General features: G+C 64.0%; 5 protein-coding genes across 5 annotated transcripts in view; 2 read left to right on the forward strand and 3 right to left on the reverse strand.

The window, feature by feature from the left end:
• MNEG_3605 (hypothetical protein) overlaps positions 1-2,795 on the forward strand; it is a gene marked incomplete at both ends in the record, with an annotated part of 4,344 nt that extends 1,549 nt beyond the window's left edge. The window contains 5 exons of the mRNA XM_014047915.1: positions 346-545; positions 776-934; positions 1,166-1,330; positions 2,066-2,256; positions 2,470-2,795. Coding sequence (XP_013903369.1) covers positions 346-545; positions 776-934; positions 1,166-1,330; positions 2,066-2,256; positions 2,470-2,795 — 1,041 coding nt within the window. The remainder of the gene's footprint in view (positions 1-345; positions 546-775; positions 935-1,165; positions 1,331-2,065; positions 2,257-2,469) is intronic.
• Positions 2,796-4,153: 1,358 nt separating this feature from the next.
• On the reverse strand, positions 4,154-6,278 carry MNEG_3606 (hypothetical protein; the record flags this gene model as incomplete). Its single annotated transcript, XM_014047916.1, has 5 exons — positions 4,154-4,271; positions 4,513-4,682; positions 5,074-5,275; positions 5,523-5,961; positions 6,122-6,278. 5 exons carry the CDS (start codon positions 6,276-6,278, stop codon positions 4,154-4,156), a joined length of 1,086 nt encoding a protein of 361 aa, XP_013903370.1.
• Positions 6,279-6,870: 592 nt separating this feature from the next.
• Positions 6,871-8,515, reverse strand: MNEG_3607 (hypothetical protein; the record flags this gene model as incomplete). The annotated part of the gene is made up of 2 exons (XM_014047917.1): positions 6,871-8,338; positions 8,499-8,515. 2 exons carry the CDS (start codon positions 8,513-8,515, stop codon positions 6,871-6,873), a joined length of 1,485 nt encoding a protein of 494 aa, XP_013903371.1.
• A 1,176-nt stretch (positions 8,516-9,691) lies between these two features.
• MNEG_3608 (hypothetical protein) lies at positions 9,692-10,924 on the reverse strand (the record flags this gene model as incomplete). The annotated part of the gene is made up of 4 exons (XM_014047918.1): positions 9,692-9,824; positions 10,017-10,186; positions 10,388-10,582; positions 10,853-10,924. 4 exons carry the CDS (start codon positions 10,922-10,924, stop codon positions 9,692-9,694), a joined length of 570 nt encoding a protein of 189 aa, XP_013903372.1.
• A 5,047-nt stretch (positions 10,925-15,971) lies between these two features.
• The window catches only part of MNEG_3609 (hypothetical protein), a gene marked incomplete at both ends in the record, with an annotated part of 2,217 nt that continues 1,817 nt past the window's right edge, over positions 15,972-16,371 (forward strand). Inside the window, one exon of the mRNA XM_014047919.1 lies at positions 15,972-16,328. Within this exon, the coding sequence (XP_013903373.1) occupies positions 15,972-16,328 (357 nt within the window). The remainder of the gene's footprint in view (positions 16,329-16,371) is intronic.

Here is a 16,371-nt window from a genome sequence, read left to right on the forward strand (position 1 = left end):
GTGTGTGTGTGTGTGTGTGTGTGTGTGTGTGTGTGTGTGTGTGTGTGTGTGTGTGTGTGTGTGTGTGTGTGTGCGCGCTTGTGTTTGGTGCTGAGGACGGGCATGCGTATGTTTGAGAATGTGTGTGTGTGTGATCCCTGCACCATTGTTACTAAGGATGATGTGGCGTGAGATTTCGTTGGTCGCAAAGTGCGCGCTTCGCACCCGCAGCATGCAGCAAGCGGCCGCCCGGCCGCGCCCTGTCATCTCTTCGCACACACACCTGGGCCCTTCTCGTCCAACACCATACCTACTCCCTGCACCCACGGCTCCCGCATCCAAATGCGCCGGCCCCCTGCCCCGCAGGTTCTGCAGCTGTGGGACTACCAAAAGAAGACCGGCGCGCGCGCCAGCCGCTGGAACGTGTGGCCCAGCGCCCTGGGGCTGGAGCCAGACTCGGGCTCCTGCAGCAGCGGCGCGGACGTGGGCGCGTTCACGGACGCGATGCCGCTGGCGGACACGACCGTCGGCAGGGCGGACACGGTCGCGCTGGAGGGGCTGTACAGGTGGGGTACTGACCGGACCGCCGCCACTGTGTTCGCGGAGCGGCAGGCACCGATGAAGCCGCATGCAGCGGCCTGAGGTGAAAGGCACCGCGCTGCTGCAGAGGGCCGCAGCCTATGCTGGACGCGTAAGAGATGCGTGCTTTCAATGTCGAATATTCTGCAAGCATGCACGCGGAGACAGAACATACGAGCAACAAGGCGCCTGTTTTGGCCCGCGCAACACGCCACAGGTGTCCCGGAAACCAGGCCAAACCCCTGAAGACGTGCAACATCTTCGCCGCCGACTTTGCCGACGACGGCATCATAGCCCCCTGCAACTCCACAGTCGTCCTCAGCGCGCAGGCCGCGCAGGCCGCCGGCAAGCCCGCCGCAGTCGGCGCCCTCGTCCGGTGGGTGCGGCTGCACCTCGCCGGCCCACCTCGCAGCAATCCCGCCGTGCCGCGCCTGTGTGCACACTGCCGCTCGCTCGAATTTTTGGTGCGCTTGTGGTCCTTGCAAGCTTCTCGAGTCACCAACCCGTCATCTGCCCTGCTGTTGGGCCCCAGCCCTTCTGCCTGCATACTTCCTTGACCCCTGCCAAACCCAAGTCAACTCTCAACTCCACTGATCCGCCACCCCAGTTACGACGACGGCCGCCAGACCCTGGGCTTCACCTTTGACTGCGCCGCCTGGAGCGCCGGCTGCAAGACCCTCGGGACCATCAGCGTGGCGTGGCTGATGAGCGCCGCAGGCGCGCCCGCTGCAGCCACGCCATCCCCGCAGCTGGCGGCGCTGGCGACGAATACGTCGCCGTCGCTTTCGCCGTCGCCGTCGCTGTCGCCATCGCTTTCGCCGTCCACGTCGCCGGCTGCCGTGGTGGTGACTCCCAGCCCTTCACCTTCGCAGTCGCCGCCGCCATCGCCATCGCCGTCGCTGTCGCCCGCCGCTGCAGCGGCGGTGGTGCCCAGCCCCTCACCATCGCCACTGCCGGTCGTGCCGCCTTCCCCCTCTCCTTCGCCTGCCAGCGCAGCTGTGGCAGCGGCGGCGACCGCGCCCCCGCCACCGCTTGCGAGCGCTTCGCCTTCCTTGCCGCTGTCCAACGCGACGACGCCGGCCCAGCTGGCACAACTGCCGCCGCCCGCCGCCGCCGCCGCCGCGCCCGCCCCCTCCGCGGGGCCGCCCCAGCCGTCCGCACCCACGCCGTCAGGGCTGGCAGTATCACCCGCGAGCCCCGGGCTCGCCGCACCCGGCGCGTCACCGTCCCCAGCGCCTGCGGCTGCATCGCCACAGCCGCCTCCGCCGGAAGGGCCTGGGCAGCTGGCAGATCAGCTGGACTCTGTGCCGGCCATCGGGGCGCAGGTGCCTCCCGCCCCTGACCCCTCGCCTGTTGCAGCAGTCTCCTCGCTACCGCAGCTGTCCCCCATCCCCTCTGCCAGCTCGCCTGTCCCGCGGCCGCTCCCCCCACCCCCTCCGCTGCCGGCGACGCCGGCGCCGCTGCTGCCGGCCCTGCCTGCGGGCCCCGTTTCTGCGGGGCCGTCCAGCCCAGGCGGCGGCAGTGGCAGCGGAGGCGGCTCGGCCGCGACCAAAGTTCCGGGACCTGGCCGGCCCAAGCTGGAAATCTATTACAAGTTCCCTCGCGAACCGGCCGCTGCGGGCGGCACGGCCGCGCGGCCGTCGGCGGCGCCGCCCGCGTCTGCGGTGCCGGGGGTGCCCGGCCGGGGTCGGGCATACGGTGGGTTGACGGAGCGTCGTGGTTGCAGCCTCGCTTTCTTCCCATCATTTGCATCCAGAGGGGGATGGACCTGCGACTGCGCTTGAACTCTACAGGGAGTGCTCGCTCTGCCACGAGAGCCACTGTCCTGCGCTGTCCCTGACATATGGGCACGCAGACGCCCGCCCACAGCCTGCCCTGCGGAACCCCTGCACCCTTGCTGGCCCCTCCCAGGATTCTATGGCCCCGTGCAGACCAGCCGGCAGCGGACCGGCAGCACTCCAGCCGGCGCCCAGCAGCAGCAGGGGCAGGTGCAGCCGCCGCAGCAGCAGCAGCCGCAGCAGCAGCAGCAGCAGCAGCAGCAGCAGCAGCAGCAGCAGCAGCAGGCTCTTGCTGCTCCCCAGGTTGTCAACCCCCTCTCCATCATGACCAACGCCGGGCAGCCCGTGCTGACGCCAGATGGACGACTCATCGTGACAAACGGTATGACGCCGGTCAAAGGCCCAGGCTCTGCAGGGGCCCTCTCTGCCGTGGGGCGTCGCCGCCGCACCAGCAGCTAACTGCGCGCCATGTATGCATGCTTGCACTCTCCCAGCCTCGGGCTGAGCCTTTTGACAACTTGAGGCGGCGCGACACGCTTGAGTGCGTGGCCGCATGCAGGGGTGTGTTGGCCGGTGATTTCACTCATCAGAACTGCATAAAGGTGGCCGCCAGCGCCAGGCCGCCACTTGACGAGCAGCCTCGTCCCAACATGAGCATGTGCTCTTGCCAGCAGGCTGGGCTGGCCCCCGCGTATGCCGGTGGGCAGCGCTGCCGCGCTGCACTATCCTGCTGGGCGCCTGCTGCGGCAGCAGCGGCCTGAGCAGCGGACTGGTAATGGTGCAGGGTGGCAGCCTGGCCTGGATGGCTTGTGGGCACAGGCCGCATGATGTTGGCGGTCGCCCCCGCTCCTGTATTGCAGCCCTGCTGACACTTCATCAACATGTGGCTGCTGCACTCGATGTTTTGTCCCTGATTCATGGCTGGGCAAGGTCACCCCTTCCTTTGTTTTGGGGTTTTGTAGCTCAGCTCCTCGCTTTGACCCCGATCCTCAGTCTTTGAGCCCATTGACAGCATTCATGTCATCCCATTGTCAACAGCCCCATCATCCTTGCCAACGCATCCCTCCCAGTGCCCTTGCGGCTCCACACCCCACCCAAGGCAAGCCTGGTAGCCCCCCGCAGTGCTGAATTCATGAACAGGAGGGGGTTTTGGACTGCACAGCTTGGTGCATTTGATGATGTTATGAGTTTTTCGGGAAGCTGTTACATTGAAATTGTTACACTGTAAGTCAATGTATCCTTGGTATCAATCACCCCGTGATGGTGATTGCACGGCGATGGCAGAGGGTTGCCTGCGGTGCACGAAGGCTGAGTTCAAAGAGGCGCACCTGCCATGCAGGCACAAGCCGAAAACGCGCTGCAGGGAGCACACAGCAGGGGCTTGAGGCACCCCCACGCAAGGGGTGGGGGGCGAGGCAGTATGCACAAAATGTTGGGTTTGACATCGGCGCTGCACCCGCCCCAACCTGGGGGCAGCCTGGGACAGCACAAAGGTGCGCTACTAGATGCTGCGTGAGGGCTGTGTGCATGCGCTTTTGCCGCCAGAAGCCTGCGAGCCTGAAGCCAACCCCCTGGAAAGCAGCGACCAAGCGGCGGCACCGTACATCACCACTCATCCTAGGTGTCACGTAAAGCCACCTCCCGGTCGCGCCCCTACACCACATAGAACAACACGTCACAAGACATCTGCAAATGATGGGCCGATCACAGCATCGAGCCCCCTGCCAGCGACCCGGCCTCCAGACGCATAGCGCAGGGGTGTCGCGCCACCAGTCAGCCTTGGCTGGCTGCCGCCGTCGGGCGCCGCGGCGAGCCCCTCACGCCTTGGTCGGCTTGGCTGGGCAGAGCGGCGAGTCCTTGCCTGTCTTGGCCCTGTAGGCGTCGCAGAGCGACCGCACAAAGTCCTCCTCCTTGTCACCGCCGGGGCAGTCGTACCTGGGCAACGGGCAGAGGTGGGGGAGCGCATGCCATGTCATTAGGGAAGCGGGGGGCCCCGACAGCATTGCGTTGGCTTGCATGTGTTGGGCGAAGGCAAGGCGGGTCCAATTGTCAGCGGCTCCCACGATTACGACGTCACGGACAGGACCCAGCAGATAGCTGCAGGCTGCAGGGCAGACGCTGCCTGCTGCAAACCAGCCCCCAGCCGCGGGAAGCGGCCGCGCCCGCCCCGGCTCACCAGCGCCCGCCGTCGCGGATGCAGCGCTTCTTGCCCGCGATCGCCACGGTGCAGCTGCGCTGCATGCCGCGGGAGGCGGTCACGCCCGCGCTCGCGGCCATGAGCGCGGCGCCCTCGGGCCCATCCATGCACGCCTCCATGGCCTGCCGCGGCGCACCCAGCACGCCGACCTGCGCGGGCCACGGCGGGGATTGCACGCGCGTCGCCCAGTGCGCGCACACGGGCTGGCACCACCAACAGATGGGCGTGGGTGCGATCCGGAGGGGAGCCATGGCAATCGCGGGCCACTAGGCCGCGCGGGGGCCTGGCATGTTTGCCTGCTGCGCGCGCGCGTGCAGGAGCGTGGAGTGCCGCGCGGGCGGACCCTCCACGCAAGCACCCTCCACGCACGCAACGCGAGCACGAGTCGCCCCAGCTTGATCCTTGACCACCCCTCCTCTGCCCCTGTACCCACAAACCCCTGACCCCCATCAAGACGGTAATGTGCCCCCCCGACGCCCCTGGATGACGCAGCGGCCCAGACAGCTGCCCCCATTTCCTGTCATTGTGGCCCCAACCCACCTTGTCAAGACACGCCTTGACGCCGGCCTTGCTGCTGGGGGAGTCGCCGCCGTCCCAGGTGCAGACCAGGAATTTCAAAAACCAGTCGCGGTTGTGCTCTGGCGGCGTGTGGCGCCCCACGCACAGCTGGTACTTGTTGCCGGTGCACTCGCTGTCACCGTGGGGGCAGGTGACGGCGCCGCCCGACGCATGCTGAATGTACCTGCGCGCGCCCGCACGCGTGCACACGGCGTTGGTGGCGCGCGCCGCCAGCCCATGACGTGGGCCCCGCCCAGCCTCTGCTCCCCTGTCATGCTCGTTGCTCAGCCTGAACACGCCCAGCACGATGCAAGCCGCGGCCGCCAACACCCAGCAGGAGGCCGGCAGGCACCTTTGTATGAGAGCCTGCACCGCACGCCCGGGCCGTCAAGCGTGTGGGGGCCGCGGCCGCCCGTGCTGCACATGCTCACTCTGTCTTGACGTGCACTATTGGGTGCAGCTTATCCAGCAGCTTGTCAAAGTAGTGCTCGCAAAAGTCCGCGTCGGGGCAGAGGCTCATCACAAACAGCTCCAGCAGCGCCTTGTCGCTGGGCGGACTGCCGCTGCCGCCGCTGCTGCCGTCCTTGCTGCTCGAGGCCGCCTTGTCACCCGCCGCTGTTGCTGGCTTGGCAGCCGCGGGCGCACCCGGCGCCGAGGGCTTGGCTGCCTGCGCCTTCGCTGCCGACGCTCCGGCCGGGGCCTCGTTGGTGGCTGCCGCCTGCTTGGCCTCCTTGGCCGCAGATGCCTTTGGCACGGGCTGCTGCTGCTTGTCGGCCTGCTTGGGCGTCAGCTTGCCGCTCTCCAGCTCAACGGCTGCTGTTGTGCTGGGGCTGTCCTTCCGGCTCAGGGCCAGCGCGCTGAGCCCCGGCCCTGAAATGTGTCCAGGAGGTTTGGGAACACAGGCGCCTCACATGCAAGCGGCATTGGAAGCCTTGGAAGCGGGGCACACAAGCCTTTGGGGTCGAAGCGCAAGGCCAGAGCATCGGCGTGAACGAATGAAGCGCCACCCCACCCCGCCGACGAGGCGCACCGTGCTGCAGCGGGGCTCCCGGCCAGTAAGCCAGCACGAATAGGACCGCAGCTACGGTGCCAAAGCAGAAGAGCCCCTGACGAGCCCTCTGCTTGCACCACTTCGGTGTCGTGCGCTCGGCGGGTCCACCTATGGGTGTGTACGTGTGCCGCGTCATGCCGCTATTGATTTCGAACTCTTCTTCCACGTGCCTGGAGCGCCCGCGCGCTCGCGGGGATTGCGAAGCCACTGTGGCCGATCTGGATGCTGCCGGCTTCGACAGTGCAGAACACCAATGAACGAGACTGAATGGTGGGCAAGTTCTGCTGCGCACTTGGGCCGCCGGCTGCCTTCAGTCATCTTTATGGCCAGCGTCACTACGGTGTGCCATCAGCATCCCTGGCCCACTGCAAGAAGCGCGCATCAGGCACGCCATCTGGCTTGCGGTTCATGCCACATGAACTGAGCAAGTCAAAGCTTTGTGTGGCGGCTGTTTGCGTGACGGCAAGCTTCTGGTTTATGATACCGTATGGCTGGCAGATGCTGACAAGGTCTGTTGCACATAAGATGCATCTGACTGCTGTTATGCACGACTGCAAGTGGTCGTGCATGCCGTAATGCTGGAGCTGGCACGCCACAGTCATTTTACAAGGAGCGCCGCATAAGTAATCGGCAAGCGGTCACGGGACCGGGGCCTGAATGCTGCGCCACCCGGCCACACATCCCACACGGCACACGAGTGACGGCGCCAAGTCAATGCACAAACCTCGTCACTTCTTCTTCAGGGCGCGGCACTGCGCCTTGTGGCTTGGCCAGTGCTCCTTTTGGCACTGCGTGCTACAGTAAGCAGCCGCCCCCCCGCACGACCCCGTGCAGCGGCGCAGCCGCGAGCCCGCCCCCGACGCGCCGCCGCACTGCGCGCACGCCTGCGGCGCCGCCGCCCCGTGGTCGTGGCCGCAGCTCCCGTGGCCGTGGCCACCGCAGTGGCTGTGATCGTGGTGATCATGGTGGTGGTGGTGGTGGTGGTGGCCGTGGTCATGGCCGTGGTGGTGGTGGTGGTGGTGGTGGCCGTGACCGTGGCCATAGTCGTGGTCGTGGCCGCAGCAGCCGCCGCCGTTTTGCGCGGCCATCTCCTCCAACCGCTTATCATACGTCCCCGGCGCCGCCTTCAGCACCTCCAGCGCCGCCGCGGCCGCCGCCCTCTCCTCCGCGTCCTCCGCCTTGTCCTTGATGAACCCCAGCCCCGCCTCCGCCTCCACGCCAGGCGTGTGGTCGCGGCCGGCTCCGCCCGCGGCGCTGACGCGCGACGTGTATTCGGCCTGCAGCGCCTTGTCTGCCCCGGCGAAGCCGGCCGCGACGACCGTGATCACGCGCGCTGCAGCGAAGGACGGCAGGGAGTTGCCCTGAGGGCTGTCCCCGACGGCTGCCGCCAGCTTCTCAAGGGCCCCGGGGTGCCGCGGCAGAGCGAAGAGGGCAGTGGGGACGCAGCACAGCATGTCCCCGAGCGCCTCGCTCGCGCCCCGCGCCGCGCGGCCGTCGGACTCGCCCGCGAGCGCGCCGAACAGCGCGTCGTACGCGGCGCCCTGCAGCGCGGCCTGCTGCTCGGGCGGCACCGCCGCGCGGCCGGCGTCGCCGGCGGAGAGCGCGCCCGTCAGCAGGTCGCAGCCGGCGGCCGCCGCTTCGACGCCGTCGATGCTGGCGCCCAGGGCCGGCAGCAGCTGGGTGATCGCCGGCAGCGCGCCTGCAGACGCGGCCGCGACGCTCCAAGCCGCGTCGTAGGGGTCCGGGTTGCGCACGCCGCCCATCGCATAGCCGCCCATCACCGCGCTCATGGAAGGGGGCGCAGCGGCGAGGCCCAGCAGGCGCGCGGCCGCGACGGCCTGCGCGCGGGTTGCGTCCGCACCGAGCGCGCCGGCGGCCGCGGGGCCCGCGTCCGCGCCGCCGGCGGCGCCCGGCCACGACCCTGCCACCTTGACGAGCGCTGCGGCCGCGCCGCCTCCCCCTGCTGACGCCGCCGCCGCCGCGAGGCTGATGCGCTTGCCAGCACGCCTTTCCTCGAGCGAGAGGGCCAACAGCACCTCTGCCGCTGCGCCCGTGGCCGCACCGGCTGTGGCGAGCAGCCGGGTAGCGGCGTGCGCGCGGTCTGCTGTCACGGCGCGGGCCCAGCGCTCTGCGAAACGCCGCACGGCTGTTTCCGTGGCCGCCTTGTCCTTGTGCTTCAACGCCTTGACCAGGTCTCTGCCATGGTGTGAGCCACGGCGACATGTCGGGACCGCCGCGGCGACACAGCTCGCACCCGTACTGGTGAGTGACTGGCAGGTTGCATCGCCGACGGCGCAGGCACACAGCATAGGCTGTGGGTTTGCTGTTGGAAGCAACCTCTGCAGGCCCCTCCCACCTTGTGACGCCCTCCATGTTTCTTAAGGACTTGGGGAAAGCGGGCTGTCGCACTCGGAGCACGATGGCTGCGGGCGGGCTCCTCCTCCGGCTTGAGATCTGGGAACGTAGCGACTCGCAGAACTAGAGGTGCATATGGAGAAACAGTCAGCGCCCTATGGGATGTATGCAGGCAACATCAGGGGAAGGACACCAGGCTCAGCGGCGCTGGGCACTGGCGAAGTGACGCGACCGCCATGATGTGCGCCCGGAACAACACTATGCATGGCAGCGCCCTCGCGCTAGTCATGACTCGTTCCTTGGAAATCACCATGTGTCTGAGAGGTGGCGTTGCCGTCAGGATGCTCTAGTTTGGTGTCCCGTGCGTGTGTACTTGAAAAACACCTGAATGCCCAAATCTATTGCCTGCAACGCCCCACCGCCCAGCTTCACGTCAGTACTGCATGCTTGCTCTTACCAGCGTGCTACAGGAGCCGCCTGCGCCTGCCCACTCACATACACATGCTCAGGAAAAGGCACGCAACGCACGTAATTATCACTCGCGGGCGGTGCCACCTCGCGACGGCTGCCAACGCCACACAACATCAATCTTTGTCATCCTGCCCACAGCATCTGCCCAATGCACACAAGTACCCGCTGATAAGTGACACGTTTAAGTTCCCTTGGTGGCAACAGGCTCCCACCATGCGCAGACTTGGCTCCATGCACGTTGTGCACTGCCGCTGTGGCGGGCCTCTCTGTGCTGCAGCCTTGCCTAGGCGGTCAACACCTCGCGCATGACGTGTCCAGCTCATCGTATGTGTAGAAACCCAAGTCCCTCCAGCAGTATGTGTTCTTATTACAACTGATGCCCTCACCAGCAGCGGTCAATAATGGGTCGAATTAAAATAATGCCAACGCCAGATGGCACATACAACCGTCAGAAAAACAAAATCGCACATACAAGCATGGCAAGAACTATGCCTGCAACACCAGGTACAGCCAGCCGCAGGTGGCCACGAGGTACTTGCCACACGATGGTGGCAAGAAAGAACTTGCTTGTCATCGTGTTGTTTAACGTGCAAGGTGCAGGGCAACTCCGGCCATGAGTCAAACACAACAGCCAGAAAAACAACCTGCCAAAAGGTGCGCTGTGCGACCAGCCCCACAGCAACGCCGCTGCATCAACAACGGTGTGGGCGCTTCTGCCCCCTTTCATTCTTTGCGCGATGTGGACACGTGAGCAGCATGAGGGCAGAGCGGCGAGTCCTTGCCTGTCTTGGCCCTGTAGGCGTCGCAGAGCGACCGCACAAAGTCCTCCTCCTTGTCACCGCCGGGGCAGTCGTACCTGGGCGGTCGACAGGGGGGAGTGCAGTGTGAGAAGGCCACTAGCATGGTGGCAGCGTCGACGTGACTTGCAAGGACAGCACCTATGCCCAGGACAGCAACGCTGCAGCCGTGGCATCCAACACGCACGCTTAGCCGCGCAGCACGGCACCGTGCGCCTGGGTCCCCGGGGCCCGGTGCCAGTGCTGCCCACCATCGCCCGCCGTCGCGTATGCAGCGCTTGGTGCCCTCGATCGCCACGGTGCAGCTGCGCTGCATGCCGCGCTTGGCCACGAGGCGAGCGTCCTGCAGCATGAGGCCGTCGCCCTCGGATCCCTCCAAACATGCATCCACGGCGCTGCTGACTTTCTTGTCCGCATCCACCTGCCGCAATCAAAGGGTGGTGAGTGGCCCGTTGGGGTGCAGCACAAGAGGGGACCGAGTGGGTCGGGACGGAGTGCGGATCTTGGCGGCAGCACGCGGAACTCAACAGCGCAGCCGCTCACTGCTGTGGCCGCCAGCAACGCGGGAAGCCCCCGGAGCCCGCAACAACGGGCAGCTCGCGGGCGCGTGCGACCGCCCGACCTTGTTGAGGCACTCGCTGACGATGCTGCGGCTGTAGACCATGGTGCGCGTCTCCCACGTGCACACCAGGAATCTCAAGAACCAGTCGCGGTTGCGCTCCGGCGGCGTGTGGCGCCCCACGCACAGCTGATACTTGTTGCCGGTGCACTCGCCGTCACCGTGCTTGCACTGAACCTTGCCGCCGCGCCCCTCAGCCTGGATGAAGCTGACAAGACAGTTTCAGGAAGAACAACAGAGGGGGCGGCAGCACATCATGTTGTGAGTGTGCGGCATGCGTGCATGGTATGGACGGGAAGCGGGTGCATGCGCTCTGCTGGCTTCCTGCGCCATTGCACACGCACCCACGCGGCTGCGTATGCGGTCAAGCAATGCGACCCCCTCTGCTCAGCAGCTGTGGGGCAACCTGTAAAATCAACTCCCCACAGTCAATCCACAGCGGGTCTCAGTCTCTCACTGCGCCTCGACATGCACGATGGGGTGGAACTTCTCCAGCAGCTTGTCGAAGTAGTGCTCGCAAAAGTTAGCATCAGGGCACATGCTCATGACAAACAGCTCCAGCAGCACTTTGTCGTCTGGCGGGCTCGGCTGCTGCGCCGCCACCGCCCCTTGCGCGGCTGTGCTCGCACCCGCTGCAGCCTGTTTGGTTTGCCCAGCGGTGTTGCTGCCTGGGAGCCCGTGTGCCCTCTGCCGCGAATCGCCGCGCTGAGGCAGCAGCACATGTGAGCTGGTGCCGTTGATGTGGGGTCCGGTTTCTCTTGGCCAGTAGGCGACCGAGTACAGTGCAGTCAGCCCAAGCACCGATAACCAGATTGTGGCTGGGATCATGGTGTTTGCGTGCCAGCGGCGAGCAGTGGATCATGTTGGTTGCTGAGCGCAGCATCGCAGCGCAGGCGGCGCACGCAGTGACAGGGCGACGACGCTCATCAAAATGCAGCACTGAAGGATCAGAAGCACAACCATATGATGAAAGTGGAGATCTGTGCACCTGGTCTGAAGCAGGGAACTGCGGCCTGCGCGTGGGTTCCCCTCATCGTCCAATGCTGCCCGATCGACACCTCCGGCTTCAAGCGTGTGTTGAACTGTTCATCATAAGTGTATCAGAGAAAATACTCTTGTCATAGCATATGTGAAAGCAAAGCATACGGTGAGGTTTCATAGGCCTCTCACGGGCGCCTCCCCCGCTACCCCTGGCTCAGGCTGGGCTTGGAGGCGCTAGTGCGCAGAGGCGCAGGTACAGGCCACCCGCGACACCCGTCATGAGCGCAGTGCCGAAAACTGTGGCTGAGGGCCTGTTTATGTGCTCCATCTCTTGGTGTCGAGAGGTCTGCATGGCGGAGGAGGAGGGGAAGGGTTGCATTAGTTGCGTGTTGGTTGGTGGTTAACATCAGGCGGCTGTTGGTTAACGTTGATTGAATATTGGTTAGAGAAGCTGTGAGCAGCCTAGAGCATTACAGTTGTAGTGTGACTTTGTGTCCGCAGGAAGGCGGAACGCGCGACTACAAGACCACCTGCCGGTCGTGACAGCCCAGGACGGGCAGCACGCACCGTTCGTGTACATACGGTACTGACCGCAGCCACCACCAGGCACATCCGGCACAAAAGCGTGTTGTATGATATGATATCACGCATACTCCAACGATAGGTGGAATTTAGGCAGCATTGCTGCCGGTTGCGGCAGCCTTCTTGCTGGACAGGAAGGCATCACACATGCGTCCAGCAGTGGGCGGCTTGCCAATTGGCCCTGGAGTGACCATGCTGAGAATGTGAGCGATTGGTGGCAGTTTGAGGGAAGCATATCAAAAGCAGGCCTTGCACGGTAGCCACAAGCTTGGTGGTAGCCCTTGTGACCCTTGTGTGCTTGGGTCGGTGCCCTGGTGCACACACTGCTGCTGGCAGCCGGCCACCCGTGGCCGGTGCTGCAGACGGCAGTCCACCCAGCTGCACCCTTATGTCAACCTGCTCAACAACCCACCCAGCCGTGGCCAATCGGCGTCGCTGCACCGGGTGCGGTCTTGGCAGTCCCCACCCCCCCCCCCCAAGCGCCTGAGAGGCAGCATGTGAGCGAAGTTTGACGTTGAAACCGCACAAAATGCGGTCTACAACACTTGGGATCGTAACAGGCACAGGCAAGGCCATAGCAGTATTCTGCGGTGGGTAAGTTCACAGCCTCACGCTGCCTGGAGAGAGACGGGAATAGCTGTGCGGCCCTGCGCTTCCACCCCTACCAGGTGCCTGTGCTCGGCATAACCTTGAATGCGGGCTGCAATTATTGGTCGAGTATGGTTGTCCCTTCAGAGCATCATCAAGTCAGCAGCTGGTCGTGTTTGTTTGGACAGTGTCAGTTCTGCTTTGTTTGAAAAAGAGGGTGTCATTACCTAAGGTGCTGATATGCAACCATTGTATGAGGTGCTTTGGCCCTAAAGCTGCTGGTGGTTTCAAACAGCAGCTGCACAGAAAGCCGCTTGGGAATAGGGTAGTAGTGTACAACGTTTTCGGTTTTGAGAGCTGTTTCGAGCTGTTTCGTGTGAGCAAAGTTGTCTTCGTAATATTTGATCACCAGTTCAAAGCATGTACTGGACACCCACAGTCCAGAATACTCCAAGATCAGGGCTTGCCTCTTCAGCAGATTGCACATGCCAGTTCATTCGTGGATTATTGCGTGCTCGTTACAAGCTTTTGTCACAAGTTGAGCTGTAGTAACTTGTGTTTGTTGTGTTGTGTTGTGTTGTGACGTGTTGTGTTGTGTGTATGCTCACATCGTTCAAACATACACGATCAAAACTGCGATATGACAACCTCGCAACCCCACCATAGGGCAAAAGGAGGGTGTTGGTCCATGTCAAGGCTTGTGCCTGGGCGGACGATGAAAATTGGCAGCAGAGTGACAAGCTACAGCTGCAGCTACAGCTACCAAAATTGTAGACATCGGGGGCACGTTGATGCGGTCCATGGATGCTGTGCATGGAGTACTGTCGCGCCCTCCGCTCCGTGCGCCTGAACAGCAGCATGCAAGCCAAGGGCGCAGCTATGCACTTGGAAAAAGAGCACTATAATGTTGGTGAGGGTAAGGAAGCACCAACAGGTCGCCATACGAGTGGCAAGAACCGATGCAAGCTGCCCCAAACAAGCATAAAATACACACGCGAGAGTGCGACGCACAAACTGCAGGAGCGTCGGGCACAAGCGAGCAGCCCAGGACCTGTCGCAGCGTGCCGACCACAAAAATCAACTGCGTCATGAGTACGAGGGTCCCTGGCGTGGGGCATCCGGCGGCAGGTGCTGCATTACGGGCCGGATCGCTGCGCGGGACGTGCGTACCAATCAAGCGGGGGTGCACACGAATAGGGACGTAAGAATCCCCGTCTCATAAAACCTAGAGAAATGTGTCCACGCACAAGGGCCGCTGGGGGAAGCCAGCCACACAGCTCCCCGCACGCTCAAGGCACCGCGGGCACTGGCAGCACCAGCGACGCGGCCGCCGCCGCGTGCGCGAACGCTGCGCGCACGCCGTCGTCAGCGCCGGCGGCCGCGCGCTGCAGGCCGGCGGCCAGGGCATCCCTGTATCCTTCATTGCCGGGGATGGCGCAGTAGAAGGCCTGCCACAGCGCGCAACCAACAACCTGGTCGATTGTGAACTTCCCGGCGGCTGCGAGCAGCAGAGGGCTCGGCCACACAGCATCCATCCATTGACACAGGAGCAGGCCGGCCGGCGCGGCGGCGGCAGCACCGGCGGCGGCCATAAGCGCGGTGCTGCGAAAGTTGTGGCTGTACGGCTGTTGACGGTCACGGTTCAGATACTGGGTCAGGAAATCTGCGCGGTTGTCGAGGAGGGTTGACGTGACTACATTAGACAAGGACTGAGTTAAACTCGGCAAGAGGCGCCGCCGATTTGCGCCACTCCCGCGCTGTGCTGGGCAGCGCAGGCTCCGGTGCGAGTCCGCTTTTGGGAACAATACCCCTGTGCATGGAAAACAAGGCACGCATGCTGCAGGATGCAGCGAGTGTTGTGCTGGCTTCCATGCAGAAAGCGCCGGGGCCGCAGCGCCTCGAGGGGGGGGGGGCGATCAGCCACGCCCTCGACCAGCGGGGACGGCTCACCTCCAAAAGCAAAGCCAAAGGCAGTGGGTATGGCCTTGGATATCAAGGGGTGTTGTGTTGTGATCGTCTGCACGGCCCTGTGGCTTTTGCGCACAGCCAGCCCTGCGCGAGTCCCTGCAGAGCGCCAGCTGAGGGCGCGAGCGCCAGCCATCAGTGACAAGCCTAGCCTTCTCTATCAGCTATGTGTTCGCTCGGCAACGTTGACTGTGCAATCCCGCAAGGGGCGATGTGCCAAGAATCAATCGCAGGGAGGGCCAGAGTGAGCGATCCGTTCGAGAAACGATTTGGGACGTATTACACGGACAGACAAGACTGTGATCGACCCACTACAAGGCGCCCTGGGTACTTACGTTGCGCTACATGGAAGAGTGGGAGTCGCCCAGTCGTGCACTCTGGGAAGTGTGGGCAAGGAACCGTGGTTCATGCCGCAGACCTGCCACCAGCACTCTCTGGCATGGTATGTCCCCGTCGCGACATCGTGTACCAACACATGACTCCTCCACCCTGTGCATCCCATGTGCAGAAGAGCTGACATGCGGCAGCATGCAGCGAGTTGAGGCATAGCCGGTTGAACGTAATCCCACGCAGGGTGACCAGTTTGTAACCTGCCGACTAGACCGGGGAAGGACACTTTGCCTTTAGTGACATGTTAATAGCCATGTGCAGGGACGGGCATGTCACCCAATGCCCTGCCAGTAACCTAGCTGCATGCGGGCTGCCTGCCCCTTTTTGTCCACAAGCACCTGGCTTGATTGGATGGGTGCAAGGAAGGTCGTGGCGCAGCACAGCTGCAGGATTGGACATCAGGGCAGACAAGCGCGCGGGCTTGCACCGCGCAAGAACACGCGCTCACAGTCGTGCGTGGTACGCCACGTCGTGTCGCCCGCTCCATGTTGTTTTGGTGCGAATGATTGTGATTCCTTGGCGCGTTTCATATATCTTCAGCCATAGGACGTAGGCGTATAGAGGTTGCCCATCACTGATGGTGGAGTTTATCATCAAGGTGGTGCCAGGCAGTTCCTGCAGCTTCTGAGCCTGACGCCCAGCATGCAGAAGAGAAGCGCTCCCGAGGTGTTGTTGCCCGTGTGGCGATCTGTACGGTATGATACAGATGCAAAAAACATTTCACAGCGACTTTCACGTATTGAGCTATCACCGTTGGGCCCAATACAGCGGCTGCATCGGTCAACGTCGCGAGAACGCGTTACAGGATCTACTCAAAGGGCGATCACGTTTCCTAATGGATTTGAGTCATAATTTTACGCGGTATGCGCGCCTCTGCACCTCTCAGCGGCTGTGGTGGCAGCAGCAGCAGCAGCAGCAGCGCGCGCCGCAGCGCGCGCACCGCTGCGGCAGTTCAACCCCGCGCGTGCTGGCGGCGTGGGTGACGTCCCTGATCGCTCTGGCTTTGTCAGCAGCTGTGCTTCCGGAGGCCGCCGCATCACCAGGTTCCGTTGCCGTGCAGTATTGCCCGGATGGAGGCAGCATGGAGACGGGGCTGTGCTATGCGCGCTGCCCCCTCGGCTCCGTCGGCGTCGGCTGCAGCTGCTGGCGCGACGGCCGCAGCACCTGGCGCGGCTGCGGCGTGCGGCCCCGCACCTGCCGCGCCCGCAGCTTCCGGCCGCCGGCGCTGCCGCCGGTGCCGGCGGCTGAGCGCGGGCGGCCGTTCACGCTGCTGCTCTCGGCTGACCCGCAGCTGTGGCGCAACTACACAAAGTATGACGACCGCGCCGGCGCGGAGCGCATCAACCGCCGCCTGGTCCGCTCCATCAACGCCGTGCGCGACCTGAAAGCCTGGCCCGCGGACGCGGGCGGCGGGGAGGTCGAGGAGCCGCGGTCCATGGTGGTGCTGGGGGACCTCACAGAGTTCTACATGGAGCGGCAGG

The sequence above is a fragment of the Monoraphidium neglectum genome (assembly GCF_000611645.1).
Source record: "Monoraphidium neglectum strain SAG 48.87 unplaced genomic scaffold scaffold00460, whole genome shotgun sequence".
Lineage (NCBI taxonomy): Eukaryota > Viridiplantae > Chlorophyta > Chlorophyceae > Sphaeropleales > Selenastraceae > Monoraphidium > Monoraphidium neglectum.